We start from the raw sequence: 17,250 nt of genomic DNA, 5'->3' as shown, positions 1-17,250 counted from the left end.
AATCCCAAAAATGGTATTTAAAAAGGAAAAAAAAAACCCAACCTTTTTTTCCCCCCACCATAGGTTGTAATTATTATTTAAAAACACATTTAAAAGAAACCTGATAACCATTATATCTCAGGAAATTGTATTGGGACATAATTTATGATGGTATCAGTTTTGTGTTGTCCTAGTGCTCAGCCCTGCTCTGTATAGCTTTAAGAAAAAGACTGAGGCGAAACTGTTCTTAGAAATGATTGTCCACGCCTCATGCAAAAAGTCATAACGCCGCACCAATACACCATGAAGACTACAAGTTAATCTTTAAAGAATAGCATTTTTTTATTGAAACACATATATGTAAAACATATATAAAAGTAATTATTTTTTCTTTTTTAAAAAAGAGGTTTCATGAACATTTCATATAGTTTACCCTAGAGTTGGCCACATATACTGAAATAATGAGTCATTTCCTATGCTGATTGTAATTCATCTAATGTCAAACCTGCTTATTCGGCTCATTTCTTGTGTTTTTCCCTCCCCAAAATCAGACAAGGCCTGAAAAATCCCTCAATCTGGAGCATTTCCTGTAAGCGTTAGTGGAAGTTCGGAGTAGTTATCTGTGTTCAAAGTGACTCGTTTGTTTATCTCTGTTGCTCTGAATATTTCCAGACCCCAGAGCACTGAGTCGGAGGGAGCGGCAGATTTGTGCCAGCAGATAAAGGTTTGATAGCGCTGCTGTAAAAGGCGTAGCGGGTTTGATCTGAGACGTTTGTCATGATGACAAATGAAAACGAGGATGCAGAATGGCACTGAGAGGCCGAGCCCAAAGTCTGTGCTTTCCAGTAAATAGTTTAGTTTTCCACAATGCACAACTTCTAAGGAACCTTCAAAAAGAGCAGATATGGAGGAGAAAGATTTATATGCATGGTTTGATAGCATTTTTAAAAAATCTACTATTTGTCTTTGATTTATTTTGAAATGCTCTTTGTTAATTATTTTGAATCATTTAATTGGTTGAACTTACAATATAAGACTAAAATATAAACATTACCTCCCACTACATGAGCCTGTGTTTACTGCTAGCCATAAAATAATTTTAAAACTGAATTCATTCATTAATTATATCTCTTAATTAGCTGTATTGAGCACTGCAACCTCTTGAAATCTTATAGAGATGCAAACTAGAGTTTAATGTGCTCTTTTACATGTTATGCAGCATGTCAGCCTCAGCATTTTGTTAGAATTCATGACTTGGTATTAATCATCATTTATATATCCCTCAAAATTTACTTGCATCTCATGTAAGAGTGCTGTAAGAGGTGAATAGTCATGTTTACACCATACCATTTGAATACACTTTTTGGTTTTTTGCCAAAAACTATTTATAGCTATTTAACAGTTATTCCATTAAATAGAGTTGTACATGAGCTGATAGCTGATGAGGTGCATAGCGCCAAGTTGTCTGTAAGCCATGTACGACGAGATTGAGTGGAATAACTCTTTTATTCACTGGATTTTGTGAAACAGAGCATTTTTATTTTATTTTTTACAAAGTCGATAAATGAAAACTTTATACGTACAAAACTTTATACAATCGGCTTAGAATGTAAACAAACTGACAAAACGATAGTCGCAATTTGTGAACAATTTTATAGCAATAATAATAATTCTTGAAAAATAAAGATATGTTCTGATCATCAAATACTTTTATTCCATATTTTGCTGCTTTTTTATTTTTGGGGGTTTTGTTTTCAGGTAGAGTTTTTATTTCATCCTCGGTTGGTTCAGCAAGACGCTCTGCCATTTTGTTTTTCTCTACTCATGGTATATGAGCTGATATCCTAGTAGTAGAGTAGCCAATCGGAGCATGCGATTGCTCATATCCAGTGAATGTGGATAGAATAAAATAGATTATTCAGTAATAACTACAGTACAATGGATAAGAAGAGTAGTTTTGAGTGTAATGAGAAATGTCTAGAAACACCAGTGTTTGGAGCTTAAAGGATTAATAGTGAACAATTTTATCTTTTAAGGTCATCTGAAGTAACCATCAGTCCCAGTATGATGGTGTAGACGGTGGCTATGTGTCTGTTGTGTCCGTGTATGGAGATGAGAGGGGTACAGAGCACTTTTAGCCCATGAGTGCACAGCTGCAAGAGGCCTGAGGGGGAAGAGTGGCTGTGAGTCAATTAAAGGCTTGCCTTCTTTCTCTGAGCTCAGCGTATCTATTCCTCACTCTATAGTACGCACTTGATGAGCACAGCCCAGAGAGAGGAAGCATGTTTTTTTCCCCCCACAGCTCAACTTCAGAAAGTCTGACAGTCTCACATGGAGTCTTACTTGAAGTGTGAGGAAAAGAGAGAGAGCTTTTGTTGTCTAGAAGTGGATGAGTCATGGTGCAGAGACTGCAGCACAGCCATCAGCATGCTTAACGGGAAGTACTGAGGTAGTGTTAAGGAATGGGAATGAATAAACTCATTGGGCCATTTATGGTGATCGATCCTGAGTATTGGTGAAAGATTGCTTAAATTTCATCATGGACGCATTCAGAGATTGCAAATGTAATATGTGAAGTAACTCCTAAAGTACTCCTCAGGTGTTAATGAGCTCTTCTAGGGGTGTTTAGAAGCTTGATCTGACATTGTGCTCTGTACAGTGATACAGTGTTTGTCATGCTTGGGGTGGCGTGCCAGTGCCACATTAGAGACTTCTTTCATGTCCACATTGCTGCCGCCTCCTCCTCCTCTGCTCTCTGCTCTCTGCCTCTTTTGTGGTCTGCAGGCTGCTTGACACCCAACTTCTGAGGCGCAAATTGCATGTGTGTGTCTGTATTGGCTCACAACGGAGAAGATACCGTATGCAGTATATGGTGGATAGCCAGAACCAGGGTCTTCCCCCTCTTTCACCATTTCTCACACCCCTGCATGGAAATACCCCTCGTACTCTTTCAATTCCATTTTCCTCCGTATTGAGGAAAAGGCCTGGTGAGGAACACCAGCCGCCCCCTTCTTGGCACTGCGCGTTAGAAGGAAAACTCCCCACTTGTCAGATGAGGGGGAATTTTTTTGATTGTGTAATGAGCTCCATATCCCAAATGTGAGGCCTGGAGTTGCACAGCTTGGCCCAATAAAAGGCTGGATGAAAAGCTGAGTCGCATCCTCCTGCCGTTTAATGGATGGGATCCCATCCTGAGCGATTTTTTTTTTCTTCATTTTTTTTCACTAGCTGTGCCGTTTTGCACCATACCTTTCACCTTTTATAAAAGTGCTTCATGTCAACATCCATCTATCAGCGACAGGACCAGGCACTGGCCCTTATGCTGGATACCCTCCAATTCACACAGACAAAACCTCAAGTTTAATATTTCCACCGTCACACACGTTTCCTGTTTCACCTTTGCTTTAATAGGAGATTTGAAGGGCGAGATCTTTTGATATTTTAGTACCTGTTATAAAAGTTCTCACATAATTGCTGCAACTCTTAATAAAATTAACCGCGTTATGATCTTTAATTCCTGGGATGGTTATATATGCTGACCTATCTATAATGGCTCTGTATTTACACCTAGGTTGATTATATAGCCTTAAAAACAATTCCAGCGATCACTGGGGTACTGTCAGACACACTGATGGCCATCATCATGTGTGGCTGAACGATACAAGGGCAAGCTGAGCGACTGGCTTAAGATCTTCATCCTCTGAGAACGCTGTAACCCAGCGTGGATTTGAATTGACACTAGCAGCATGAGGAAGCTGACGGAAGATTGAACAGCTATGAGATGCGGAGGATGTCATTACCATGCCACGTAGGCCCAGAGTTTCATCAAACTGGCAGGCAGGGAGGATAGAGCTTAATACGCTGCCCCACAGAGCTGGATGGTATTACGCGGCAGGTGAAGGAGAAAGTATCTTGTGACTGAAGATTACATGCCCAGTGGATAGACTTGGAGCGACTGTGTTAAAGCTGCCCCTTCTTATTTCTTGTATCTCAGAGAGTTTTCATTAATACCCTGACACCCTGAGGTAGTTTAATATCATCTATAATGGTACGTAGAGATTAACTCCTTCTAAATCGAACTGTTACAGCCGTGTGGTTTTATTTCACTTTTATATTGCCTCAGCACTTTCTCATATATTATGTTCTTCACCCCTATGAATGTCACACAGACAGTCACTTTTGATGTTCTGCAGACGCTGATTTTTATGATTGGGTCATAAAAATGCATGGCTGTAGCTTAGACAGCAAGCCACAAGGACTTACGGCATGCCTCTATCACGTTGTTTGTGAACCTATGGCCTCTCGGCCGCAATCATGAATCAAGACTAGCTTACGTTGTCCCAGTCTCTGTGGTCAGTGATTGTTCTTAGCCTGACCACTTCATGTTGTCCAGCCTCTCAGCTTTCTCTTGTTTCCCCTGGCCTGTACCACATCATCCTCCCCCAAAAACTGGTCAAGTCAGGTCAAGTTCAGCCCAGATTTCTTGCTGTTCCGCAGTGATACCTCAGATTCTAGCCATGCAGTGCCCTTCACGCATCCTGCCTGTTCTCATTTGTGCATTATTTCGGTTTGAGCCTGGAGGAGCAGTCAAAGTCCTAGAATGGAGAGAGTGAGTCGTGCTGCTTATGCAAAGAGCATCACCTCAGAGCCCAGAAGAGTACAAGAGAAAAACAGATGGAGAAGGGATCTGGTGGAGGAGTGTGGTCTGGTGTAGTGTGGTACGGTCTGGGTTGCTTGGCTGGCTGCCTGTCTGGGCCTGAGGACTCCTCGGTTCCCCGCTGGTCTCTGGCTCAGAGGTCTGGTCACATTCAGCAGCTAAACCACATTTGTCTCCGGCCCAAATTGCACTCACATCACTGATCCGCATTCACCAGAAGCCTCTCGGGGAGAAACTCAGCACTGATATGGGCTTATTAAACCTCACAGTCAAGATTTCAATTCACCAAAGCTGCCCTGCCAGAAGCCACAGGAGTTTTATGTTTCAGATTATTCACCACCACCTCGATTGCATCCCTGCTGTTATTGAATCAGGGAATACTTCAGTCCGATAAAGATAAACACAACAAAAATATTATTGAATGAGATAAAACTATAAATGCTTTAAAGACACAAAGTCGATTATAATAGCAGACATTACACAGTAGTGTTAGAGGACAAATTCTTGTAGTCCCGACACTCAATTGTCGAGCAAGCCCTGAGGCGCCATGTTCCATCTCGGCGGGTGTGAACACAAACACGCTGGTGTTGAGTGCGTGAGCCGTGCCATGTCTGGTGCGATGGGATCACTTCCTCCTCAGAACTGGGCACCCACTGTCAGCATGACCCATGCCTGTTAACCTCTGCCACACAGGGTCAACAAGAAAACAATCCCACAGAGCCCTGTGTGTGTGTGTTAGAATGTGGCTGTAAGGGCACGTGCTTATCCACAGGTGTCCAATGGGTGTTAAGCATCTTGGAGCCCCTTTGGCATGTGCGGGCGTGGATCACAGGGGTGGGGAGGGTTAGGAACATATGCCCAGCATGGTGGGTTGAGCAGGGGGTGGGGCACAGAGACAGGTGCCTGTGGGAGATGAGCACTACGCTGCTTCTTTGACTGGGGTGATTGGGTTAATTGTGGGGGTGAGTTGCCGTGGCCTGGAGGCACAGTGCAGCTGAGGGGGGTCAGGGGAGAGCACAGAGGAGGCACGCCACTCAACAGTCTTGTTTCCGGTTGGGTATCTGTACTTCTCCTCCCAGCAGACATCTTGATTTACTCACACACACACACACACACACACACACATGAATCGCACACATGGTTATCAGAACTTGTGAGTTTTCTTTTATCTCACTATTTATCTTTGGCTCAAATTTGTGAAAATGCAGCTGTGCAAATCCTCAAGAAATCCTTTACAAATAAGGCAAGTTGATCCAAAACAAGTTGAGACTGTGATTATAATTGGAGGTCATGATTTTTGTGTTGTTACATTAGTGAAGAGTCTGGCCTGTTTGCAAGCTTGTACAGGAGATCTGTAAGCTATTAGTGTGAATGCAGCCAGGGCTTGGGTTCAAGATGGGTCATTGAAGGGGCGGGGGTGAAGTTTTGGCAGATGACACAGATTTTTCTTTGTCTTTATACAGAGGATGAAGAGGAGGATGAAGATAATACAGAACCCAAAGCAGGTCTGGATTCAGACCAGATGGAGGATGAGGAGAGCAAGGACACAAAAGAAGGTAAAACGGTGTTGTGTGGGGGTACAAACCTTTTGGTGAAAAAGTTCTTTCTTCATGGAGAGATGAACACTCAATTCTCTTGTTAGCTCATCCGGCCGACAGGCAATGGGCTTATGCCATCATGTGTTGTCCGGCATCCGTCCAGCGTCCGACCATGTTTCACAAAAATCATTTCTTCTCTCTCAATTCCTCACTGATTTTTATTCTTTTTGGCAGGAAGGTAGGTCTGCCTGGGGTGCATATAGCTTCTACCCAAATTTCCATAACTGCAATTAATAATGAAGATATGTAGAGACGGCCTTTCGATTTCATAAAATCAGTGAAATTTAGTTCCCTCTGAAATTTGGTCATTGTGATATACAGTGGTGCTTGAAAGTTTGTGAACCCTTTAGAATTTTCTATATTTCTGCATAAATATGACCTAAAACATCATCAGATTTTCACACTAGTCCTAAAAGTAGATAAAGAGAACCCAGTTGCTGCATGACTCACCTTCTCTTGAGATTCAGTTCATGGACAGACGTCCTGACATTTTCCTTTAGAATTCGCTGGTATAATTCAGAATTCATTGTTCTATCAATGATGGCAAGCCGTGCTGGCCCAGACATGCAGCAAAACAGGCCCAAACCATGATACTACCACCACCATGTTTCACAGATGGGATAAGGTTCTTATGCTGGAATGCAGTGTTTTCCTTTCTCCAAACATAACGCTTCTCATTTAAACCAAAAAGTTCTATTTTGGTCTCATCCGTTCACAAAACATTTTTCCAATAGCCTTCTGGCTTGTCCACGTGATCTTTAGCAAACTGCAGATGAGCAGCAATGTTCTTTTTGGAGAGCAGTGGCTTTCTCCTTACAACCCTGCCATGCACGCCACTGTTGTTCAGTGTCCTCCTGATGGTGGACTCATTAGCATTAACATTAGCCAATGTGAGAGAGGCCTTCAGTTGCTAGAAGTTACCCTGGGGTCCTTTGTGACCTTGCCTTGCTCTTGGAGTGATCTTTGTTGGTCGCCCACTCCTGGGGAGGGTAACAATGGTCTTGAATTTCCTCCATTTGTACACAATCTGTCTGACTGTGGATTGGTGGAGTCCAAACTCTTTAGAGATGGTTTTGTAACCTTTTCCAGCCTGATGAGCATCAATAATGCTTTTTCTGAGGTCCTCAGAAATCTCCTTTGTTCGTGCCATGATACACTTCCACAAACGTGTGTTGTGAAGATCAGACTTTGATAGATCCCTGTTCTTTAAATAAAACAGGGTGTCCACTCACACCTGATTGTCATCCCATTGATTGAAAACACCTGACTCTAATTTCACCTTCCAATTAACTGCTAATCCTAGAGGTTCACATACTTTTGCCACTCACAGATATGTAATATTGGATCATTTTCCTCAATAAATAAATGAGCAAGTATAATATTTTTGTCTCATTTGTTTAACTGGGTTCTCTTTATCTACTTTTAGGACTTGTGTGAAAATCTGATGTTTTAGGTCACATTTATGTAGAAATATAGACATTTCTAAAGGGTTCACAAACTTTCAAGCACCACTGTAACTTCTACCCAAATTTGGGCCAGAGTGAGCTACACCATCGTTTACTGTCTTGTCAGTGAAGTGATTCAAGTAATGAGAAGAATGTTGCAAAGTAACCTGGAAACATTCGATACAGAGCAGCCAACTAATGATGGAGTCTGTTTTACTAGCTAACTGTTAAATGTCTTATGCTGAAATTGTGAAGGTAGAATGATCCTAAAGAAGAGATGAAAATGTCAGGAATAGTAATTTCCTTAGGTAGGGTGGTAAATTACAAAGAAAGGAGTCTCTATCACTAAAATGACATTGCTGACTATACTTCCTTGGGGTCTGCCATAAAACACGAACAAGTTGTTGAAGTGGTGAATACCAGAAGAATGGCTCATTTATACGAGATCGTCTCCTAAACACAGTGAACATGAACCCTTTGTACACCAGGAAGTTGGATTTTGTACTGAATAGCATCTGTTCAATAAGCATCCCTTATACACACAAGTTTTTCATCTCATGTCCCAGTAATGTATTCATCTGGTAGTATTAGTACAGCATCATTAATATGATATGAGCAACAAAATATTGTCTCGTGTAGTTTTATTGTGAAATAAAGATGAGCTAAATGAGGTTGCATGCCTGGTTTTTCATGTATACTTATTCTTCACCTGTTAAAAAACAACCAAACTAATGAAAAAAAAATCTTACAATTCATTAGGAAAATGAATAACTGATAAGGTGAAGTGTTTTTTTTTTTTTTAATAAGGAGACATTTACTGTATTTATCATTTACAGAAGGAGTCTACAGTTTGAGCATTTTTCTCTCTAAAGCCTAGGTCACAACCGGACGTACGATTTTTTGGCCGTGCGATTTTTGGCGTTTCCCAAATTGCTGCGTTTTTTTTTTGTTTGTGGAGAAAGACGTGTGTTGGCCGTAAGTTTGTCTTGCAACCTGAAAAAAAAGTAAGCACCCGTAGAGCTTGTTTGACATGACAAAGAACCTCTGCGGCCAGTCTACGGCTTGAAAATCAGCATGTCACACACGCGCCCTCCGTGCGTTTCTTGCGTTTTTTGCACGTAGACCGGCCGTAGGAGCACATACGGCCGGTTGTGACCTAGGCTTAACATGACAAGCTTAAATTTTGTTTTCTTATTAACTTTAAAAGAGAGAAAAGAAAGGCTGGTGAAGGAATGACTTTACAGTTGTTACGATGTAAGTGATAACAAAAACCAACTTGTTTCAGGGACCTTCCTTACATTTATGTAGCTATAAATGGATAAAAAAATATGATGTGCTTCAATTAATTAACGTATTAAATTAAAATGCTATTATTATTATTATTATTATTATTATTATTATTATTATTATTATTAGCAAATTGCTGTGCTGTTGGAGGGAAAACTTTGTGTCAATTATTTTAAAATTGCTCATTTTCCTTTATTATATGGCACAAGCTACTTCCAGTAAAATCGTGTGCTCTGATTGGTTCCTTGGCAGGCACTATTTTCCCCATAATGCCTGTGGGCGATTATGGACTTTCTTTCCAAGGCGCCAGTTTTCAATGTTGCAAAAGACAAAAATAAAATGACAAAGATTAATTGAAAATCAAAACGGAATAAAAAATGGCCGAAACACAAAAGATAAACGAGTCACCGGATTATTCAAGAAATGAGCAACGAGGAGCAGAACAGAAATTCAGTTTTGAAACCGCTAGCCGTTTATTCTGCATGCATGGCACAACTATGTTACAAATATAACGTGATTGAAAGCAGCGTCATGCCTCGTTATAATGACTGTCTATTTTAACCTTAGAAATAAAAAAAATATTTTAAAAAAAGCCATATAATAAACTCCTCATTAACCTTGCTTGCTCAGTCTTTATGGGAAAATATCAGACCTCTGTCTTTTTGGCTTGGTCCGTACTGTCAAGACCTTGGTCTGATATTTTCCTGTAAAGACCTCACGCTCCGTTAGTAAGTATTTAATACTACAACAACAGCAGTATTATGGTTGTATATCTAAAAATAAAGGTTAATAGCTGTGGTAGAGTCATGTTTCAGAGTTGCTGTAGTGAAGTGCTATAGTACAATATCAAAACCTTGAATACTTTTTTTTTATAAACATAAGTGTAAAGGCAGATATTAACAATTGTACTGCTTCCCATTTAACAAGGTTTATCTTAATAGTATTCTTATACCCTGACTTGTTCTTTCTAGATGGATGATATGTTTTCCATGGAAACAAAGCACTTCTGTAAACTGCTCTGGGGAAAGCCATTTGCCAAATGCTGCAGATGTAAATATAAGATTAATTTTAGTGCATTTTAGTCTGATTCATCAGGTCACTGTTAATAGGGAGCAATAGAAACATAACTTAAGTGAACTAAAATATGCTAATGACATTTCCTTACATAACACACTGCTAACATTGATGAACTGGTGCTCTGAGCTGGATGCGTGTTTCATCTACATCAGTTGTCAGCTTTAGCAGAAGTTTAAACGTATCACAAGTTAGGAATCTCTCAGTCACCAAACAGGCTCGTTGGAGCGTTGCATGGCTATTCGCGTGTGACCCCTGCCGCCATATCAGATACCAATCTCTGTGGCCAGGGGTCCCGCTTATCAACTCGCAGCATTGTGGGTCAAGCCCGATTCAAAATTAATGTCACTTGACCCCGGCAAGTGGACTTCAAAGGCTGCACAGAGCGCATTCTTTGTACGTGTGTATTGAGTAAATAAGTGTAGCAGGCTAAGGAGAGGCCTTGTCAGGGCTGTGCTGGGAGAGCGCATGGGTGCTTTGACTCCACTGGGACTTTGATCAGGCCTTCGTCTTCCTTATGAGTCGTCAAAAAAATCGGGCCACGAGAATCAAGTGGTTCGAGATCAAAGTGAAGGGCCTCTAATGGTCTGGGAGAAAATGGAGGAACCCAATAACATTAAAAAAAAAATCAGAGAAATAAGTGACCACATAGTCATTATGTAGAAATGGGCTAGAGGATGTTGTGTGTGTGTGTGTGCTGATGTATGTATTTCTATATTCACTTTTGTGTATGTGCTTATTTTCTTTGTAGCATGTTATCTCTGTACTGTATCTCTGTAATAAGCGTGAATGCATTTATGGTGTTAAAGAGCATCCGCTAATGCAAGGGTTATTTAAGATTCAGCTCTTGTTTCTTTTGCTAGTCTCATTTTTTTTTTTATATTTTATACTTTTGCTATGACTCCTGTGGTCGAGATTGGTTTATTTTGTTAAGGTAAGCAGCTGTAAGCACCATTTTCCAAACCCGTGGCTCTGTCATTTGTGTAATTATGTTGTCTATCCTGTTTATTTATCCTACAGGTCTGTATATTTTGTGTGTTTGCATTTGTATACACACACGTACAGTACCAGTCAAAGGTTTGGATACACTTGCCCATGACTATGAATGAGTAAGTGTGTCCAAACTATTGACAATACTGTATATACTGTGTGTGTGTGTGTGTGTGTGTGTGTGTGTTAGGCCACCCGCGGGAGCTGACGGAGGAGGAGAAGCAGCAGGTCCTGCACTCTGAGGAGTTTGTGATCTTCTTTGACCGCAGTATTCGTGTGATGGAGCGAGCTCTTGCTGAAGACTCCAACATCTTTTTTGATTACAGTGGCCGAGACCTCGAGGATAAAGAAGGGTAAAGAAGGGCGTGTGCGTGCATGCATGTGTTCACAAGTGTGCGTGTGTGTATCCGATGACTCATAAGTTTGGACCCTTGCACTGTGCTTCTGTGTTCTTCAAAGAAACGCTCTCATTCATGCACAGTCCCTTATTCACATTGGATGATTATTCCAAACATGAGCTCTTAAATGTGTCTGCAGATAGCACAGTAATTTGCACAGTGAGCTTCAGGAGTACTTCTGATAACAGGTTATTATGTGGTATGGAACTGTAGATTTTGAAATTTGTGGATTTTTCTAGTGATGTTACCTATGCACATGGAGTGGCTATGTGTCTATCATTCTCTCTCTCTCTCTCTCTCTCTCTCTCTCTCTCTCTCTCTCTCCCTGTCACAGAGACCTGCAAGGAGGGTCAATTCTGTCCTTTAATCGTCTGTTCTATGATGAGCACTGGTCTAAGCACCGGGTCATCACCTGTCTGGACTGGTCCCCTCAGGTAGTCACCTCACCCTCTGACCTCGCATACCTGTCAGCACCTCTTCATTTCATCTTGCAGAGGCATCTTCCCTCTCATCTTCATATCTACACACTCCTGCTTTTATTTTATTTTGTGATTACACTTCTTTACCTTTTTCTTCCTCCTACTTGACTTTAAATGAATACTCCAGCGTCAGTCGATCTGATTTCCACTTAATGCATTTGTAGTGTACGTGTGATTTGACATGTTTCTCTGTACTGAGAAAACATACTTATATTGGAAGTCTAAAAGCAATTATTTCATTTTGTTAAGCACTGAAACAGAATCTCCACCTGGCAGGCCTCCAGCCGACCAAAATTAAAAAAAAAAAATACTGTAGCAGAGTATTCAGTGTATGAAAAAACAGCCTGTAGCGACGGCGGAACATGAACCAGCACAGCTTCGGTAGCAGCTCGTCTGTTGTGGTTTATCCAATCACATGCATTTATGTAAATTATTTGGCTGAAGCAGGCCTAGAAATTCGGGACGGCACGGTGGTGTAGTGGTTAGCACTGTCGCCTCACAGCAAGAAGGCCCGGGTTCGAGCCCCGTGGCCGGCGAGGGCCTTTCTGTGCGGAGTTTGCATGTTCTCCCCGTGTCCGCGTGGGTTTCCTCCGGGTGCTCCGGTTTCCCTCACAGTCCAAAGACATGCAGGTTAGGTTAACTGGTGACTCTAAATTGACCGTAGGTGTGAATGTGAGTGTGAATAGTTGTCTGTGTCTATGTGTCAGCCCTGTGATGACCTGGCGACTTGTCCAGGGTGTACCCCGCCTTTCGCCCGTAGTCAGCTGGGATAGGCTCCAACTTGCCTGCAACCCTGTAGGACAGGATAAAGCGGCTAGAGATAATGAGATGAGATGAGGCCTAGAAATTCATATATTTTTTCACCAGCCAGCCGGACTAGTTACCTTCCAAAGTAACTAGCCAAACAGAAAATCAACTAGCCAAAATTTGTTCATGTATGAATTTTACTTCTGTCAAAAATAACGCAAAAGAGAGTAGTTACGATTGTTCATGACTAATGTGCATTTATTTCAAGACCCGAGTATTTTGATACTGTTGTTAAATATATAAATGAGAACAACACAGAGCACCATAATATAATATCAACAAATAATAATATATTGGAAAACCTGGCAACTTGGTGTATGAGTATTGAAAACAAATATACTTACTATCATGACTATAGCACCCAAAATATGTCCAACATGCTTTCTGTATTTAACCATTTATGAGAGAGAAAGCATTAGGAGCTTCATATTGACTAGGAATCAACTTGAGAAAAATTAATTATTCCATAAAAATCGTATCGCAGCCAAGGCCTACCCTGCTCCCACGTTTGCTTATAAGTCCTTTGTCGTTTCTCCTTCTTGTACGCTTTATCGGCGGCCTTTTTCTCCTCTTCAGACCGAGGTCGCTTTGTCCCCGTCTCTGGCGGTTTCTGTACACCTTTCAGAAAATTCCACATCGCAACGTAGCATTGGTAGATGTAAACAACAACAAAAACACGTGTTTAAATGGGCGATAATGTGGCCACATCTATTGAATTTGATAACGTGATGTGGCAGTGGGGGCGTGGCCAAGCGGCGGTCTGTGAATGGAGGGTGGCATGGTAGCCGCGGGGTCTTAAAAGTCTTAAAGTCTTAAATTTAATATTCCAAAATTAAGGCCTTAAAAAGTCTTAAATTGCTTTGCCCAAGTCTTAATTTTTTAAACAAAAGGTCTTAAATTTACTCATACTATTCTAGAATGTGAAAACGTGGGTTTTGCGTAACATCAGTGAATTTCTTGGAGTATGCGCAAAGAAAGAAACAATATTGATACATTTTCGCGCCGGCGCAATCGTCGGAGTCCGTGGTGGAGAGGAGACTCCGCGAATCGCAGCATGGGGAAGTGTCGTTTTAATCAGCAGTGGCTTTCAGATGAAAGATATCGTGATTGGGTGAGGGAGGTTCCTGGAAGCGACGTTGAAGCAAGATGCTGTGTTTGTGGAAAGACCCTCAAGTTGTCCACTATAGGTCATTTCGCTTTAGAGTCTCACATGAAGAGCTCAAAGCACATTGCATCTGCCCTCCACCACCACCAGCCCATCACTCAGTTCTGCACGGTTCAATCTCCGAATGCACCTGGAGTTGGCACTAGCACCACTGTCGAACGTCAGCAGCATCAGCCAAGCCAGACATCATCGGCAAGGCTAGCAACAACACAAGGGCCGAGCAGTGGCATGATAGGTGTCGGTGGAACCCCGACACTTCGGGCAGAGGTGCTCTGGATTTTAAAAACAATTACGGAACACCACTCGTACAGCTCGAATGAGGGCATAAGCGAACTCTTTAAGGCTATGTTCCCAGTCTCGGAAGTCACTACAACATTCTCCTGTGGAAAAAACAAAACATCTTACATAACAAAATTCGGTCTTGCTCCTTATATAACGAAGGAGTTGGTCAAAGACGTTAACGAGGCAAGTGGTGGATTTATCTCATTGTGTCTCTTATCTATCCACCTCCACATCTATGTCTTCCCTCCCTCCCTTGTTTACTAGGAGTATTTACATTTCTTTTTATTCTTCAAAATGTAAAATGGTTGAAGCAAGTTGAATGCTGGGAAACTAAGACAAAGAGTTTGTCTGTTTATCATCTCTGGGTGCATGGTCATAATTAGTTTAGAGACAGTTCTTTAGGCCTTGAGTTGGGCCCTTAGTTTGGCTTTTTGACTGGTGAGTGCACACCATTGTACCAATGTATTGGTATGCCAATAGAGATCTTGCAGTCACGTGACAGGAAAGTACACAACCGCCATCTTGTCGGTCAAAAACACCGCTGAATACTGCTGCACTCGTGTGCAGAATGGATCAATTTCAACCGACAGACTACACGGCTCATTTTTCTAATGAACAGATAACTAGATATATGTCTAAAATAAACGATCTACAGATTTGTGACCCTTATGGCTTACCGGACGGAGTTTTCACGACCGCGTCAGTGGATTTTGAACTGCCAGTGGAATACCCAAATGTGTATAATTACCTCATTAACTTTCCCTCGCTGTTCAGTGGTGAAGCACTGTGTGCCTATAAATCTCTGGACAGTTATCGTTACAGAAGTTCAGGATTTGTCAGCGACTCAGATGTGGCATCTTGTGAACAAGAATCCTCATTGGACGGGTAAGTCACTTAAGTATTGAGTATAGCACTGACCAGCCAATTACAGAATAGAATAAGGTAATTCCAGCTGTAATTCCAAATCGTCCGTCTTGTTTACATGGATTTGGCGTTGGAGAGGTAGAGGCTTGGCAGTGGAGGTTTGAGTGGCTGTTTTCTGAGCTTAGTCAACAGGCCAGCTCTACAGCCTCGCTTTTGCTTCGGTTCCCGGCGCCGCCTCCTTAGCTTTGCTTCCGATAACAATCCACGGAGACCCCGCTGGTCTCGCTATCTCATCCGGAATGTTTTTTTTTTTCTCGTCCGGAATGTTGTGCATGCGATGGAAATCGCTACAAACCGTCATTTTCTGCTGTAAACCAATGTCCAGTAAGTCCATACGGTTGTAGTGGATATTGAAGTCCGGTACAGACGAACAACATGCAAAAATACACAAAAAACGTGCACAGGTAGGGAGAGCTTGTAGCCGCAGCCGTTGTAGTAGAATTGTATATAGTAGGGTTTTCCAGAAGAAAAGGTAGAAGTAAAAGCAGAAGTAGAACCAGAAGTAGAAGGCGGAATATGGCGTTTGACCGACAAGATGGCGTCTGTCACAATCTGGATCGGCTGTGACGTCACATGCAAGTGCTCCATTGCATTTTTGTGCACCTTTAAGAGACTTTAGGCTTACCTTTTATCTATCTATCTATCTATCTATCTATCTATCTATCTATCTATCTATCTATCTATCTATCTATCTATCTATCTATCTACAGTGGTGCTTGAAAGTTTGTGAACACTTTAGAATTTTCGATATTTCTGCATATGAGCTAAAACATCATCAGATTTTCACACAAGTCCTAAAAGTAGATAAAGAGAACCCAGTTAAACAAATGAGATAAAAATATTATACTTGCTCATTTATTTATTGAGGAAAATGATCCAATATTACATATCTGTGAGTGGCAAAAGTATGTGAACCTCTAGGATTAGAAGTTAATTTGAAGGTGAAATTAGAGTCAGGTGTTTTCAATCAATTGGTATGACAATCAGGTGTGAGTGGGCGCCCTGTTTTATTTAAAGAACAGGGATTTATCAAAGTCTGATCTTCACAACACGTTTGTGGAAGTGTATCATGGCATGAACAAAGGAGGTTTCTGAGGACCTCAGAAAAAGCGTTGTTGATGCTCATCAGGCTGGAAAAGGTTACAAAACCATCTCTAAAGAGTTTGGACTCCACCAATACACAGTCAGACAGATTGTGTACAAATGGAAGAAATTCAAGACCATTGTTACCCTCCCCAGGAGTGGTCGACCAACAAAGATCACTCCAAGAGCAAGGCGTGTAATAGTCGGCGAGGTCACAAAGGACCCCAGGGTAACTTCTAAGCAACTGAAGGCCTCTCTCACATTGGCTACTGTTAATATTTGAGTCCACCATCAGGAGAACACTGAACAACAATGGTGTGCATGGCAGGGTTGCAAGGAGAAAGCCACTGCTCTCCAAAAAGAACATTGCTGCTCGTCTGCAGTTTGCTAAAGATCACATGGACAAGCCAGAAGGCTATTGGAAAAATGTTTTGTGGACGGATGAGACCAAAATAGAACTTTTTGGTTGAAATGAGAAGCGTTATGTTTGGAGAAAGGAAAACACTGCATTCCAGCATAAGAACCTTATCCCACCTGTGAAACATGGTGGTGGTAGTATCATGGTTTGGGCCTGTTTGGCTGTATCTGGGCCAGGATGGCTTGCCATCATTGATGGAACAATGAATTCTGAATTATCCCAGCGAATTCTAAAGGAAAATGTCAGGACATCTGTCCATGAACTGAATCTCAAGAGACATTGGGTCATGCAGCAAGACAACGACCCTAAGCACACAAGTCGTTCTACCAAAGAATGGTTAAAGAAGAATAAAGTTAATGTTTTGGAATGGCCAAGTCAAAGTCCTGACCTTAATCCAATCGAAATGTTGTGGAAGGACCTGAAGCGAGCAGTTCATGTGAGGAAACCCACCAACATCCCAGAGTTGAAGCTGTTCTGTACGGAGGAATGGGCTAAAATTCCTCCAAGCTGGTGTGCAGGACTGATCAACAGTTACCGCAAACGTTTAGTTGCAGTTATTGCTGCACAAGGGGGTCACATCAGATACTGAAAGCAAAGGTTCACATACTTTTGCCACTCACAGATATGTAATATTGGATCATTTTCCTTAATAAATAAATGACCA

General features: G+C 41.5%; 1 protein-coding gene across 1 annotated transcript in view; it reads left to right on the top strand.

Moving 5' to 3' along the window:
* Positions 1 to 17,250, top strand: part of LOC132900015 (cytoplasmic dynein 1 intermediate chain 1) — a 98,212-nt gene that overhangs the window by 30,235 nt on the left and 50,727 nt on the right. Inside the window, exons 7-9 of the mRNA XM_060942051.1 lie at positions 6,100 to 6,192; positions 11,221 to 11,383; positions 11,763 to 11,862. Coding sequence (XP_060798034.1) covers positions 6,100 to 6,192; positions 11,221 to 11,383; positions 11,763 to 11,862 — 356 coding nt within the window. The remainder of the gene's footprint in view (positions 1 to 6,099; positions 6,193 to 11,220; positions 11,384 to 11,762; positions 11,863 to 17,250) is intronic.

Source organism: Neoarius graeffei, chromosome 16 (genome assembly GCF_027579695.1).
Source record: "Neoarius graeffei isolate fNeoGra1 chromosome 16, fNeoGra1.pri, whole genome shotgun sequence".
Classification (NCBI taxonomy): Eukaryota; Metazoa; Chordata; class Actinopteri; order Siluriformes; family Ariidae; genus Neoarius; species Neoarius graeffei.
The sequence above is the reverse complement of the archived record's forward strand: the minus strand, read 5'-3'. Positions and strand labels throughout refer to the sequence as shown.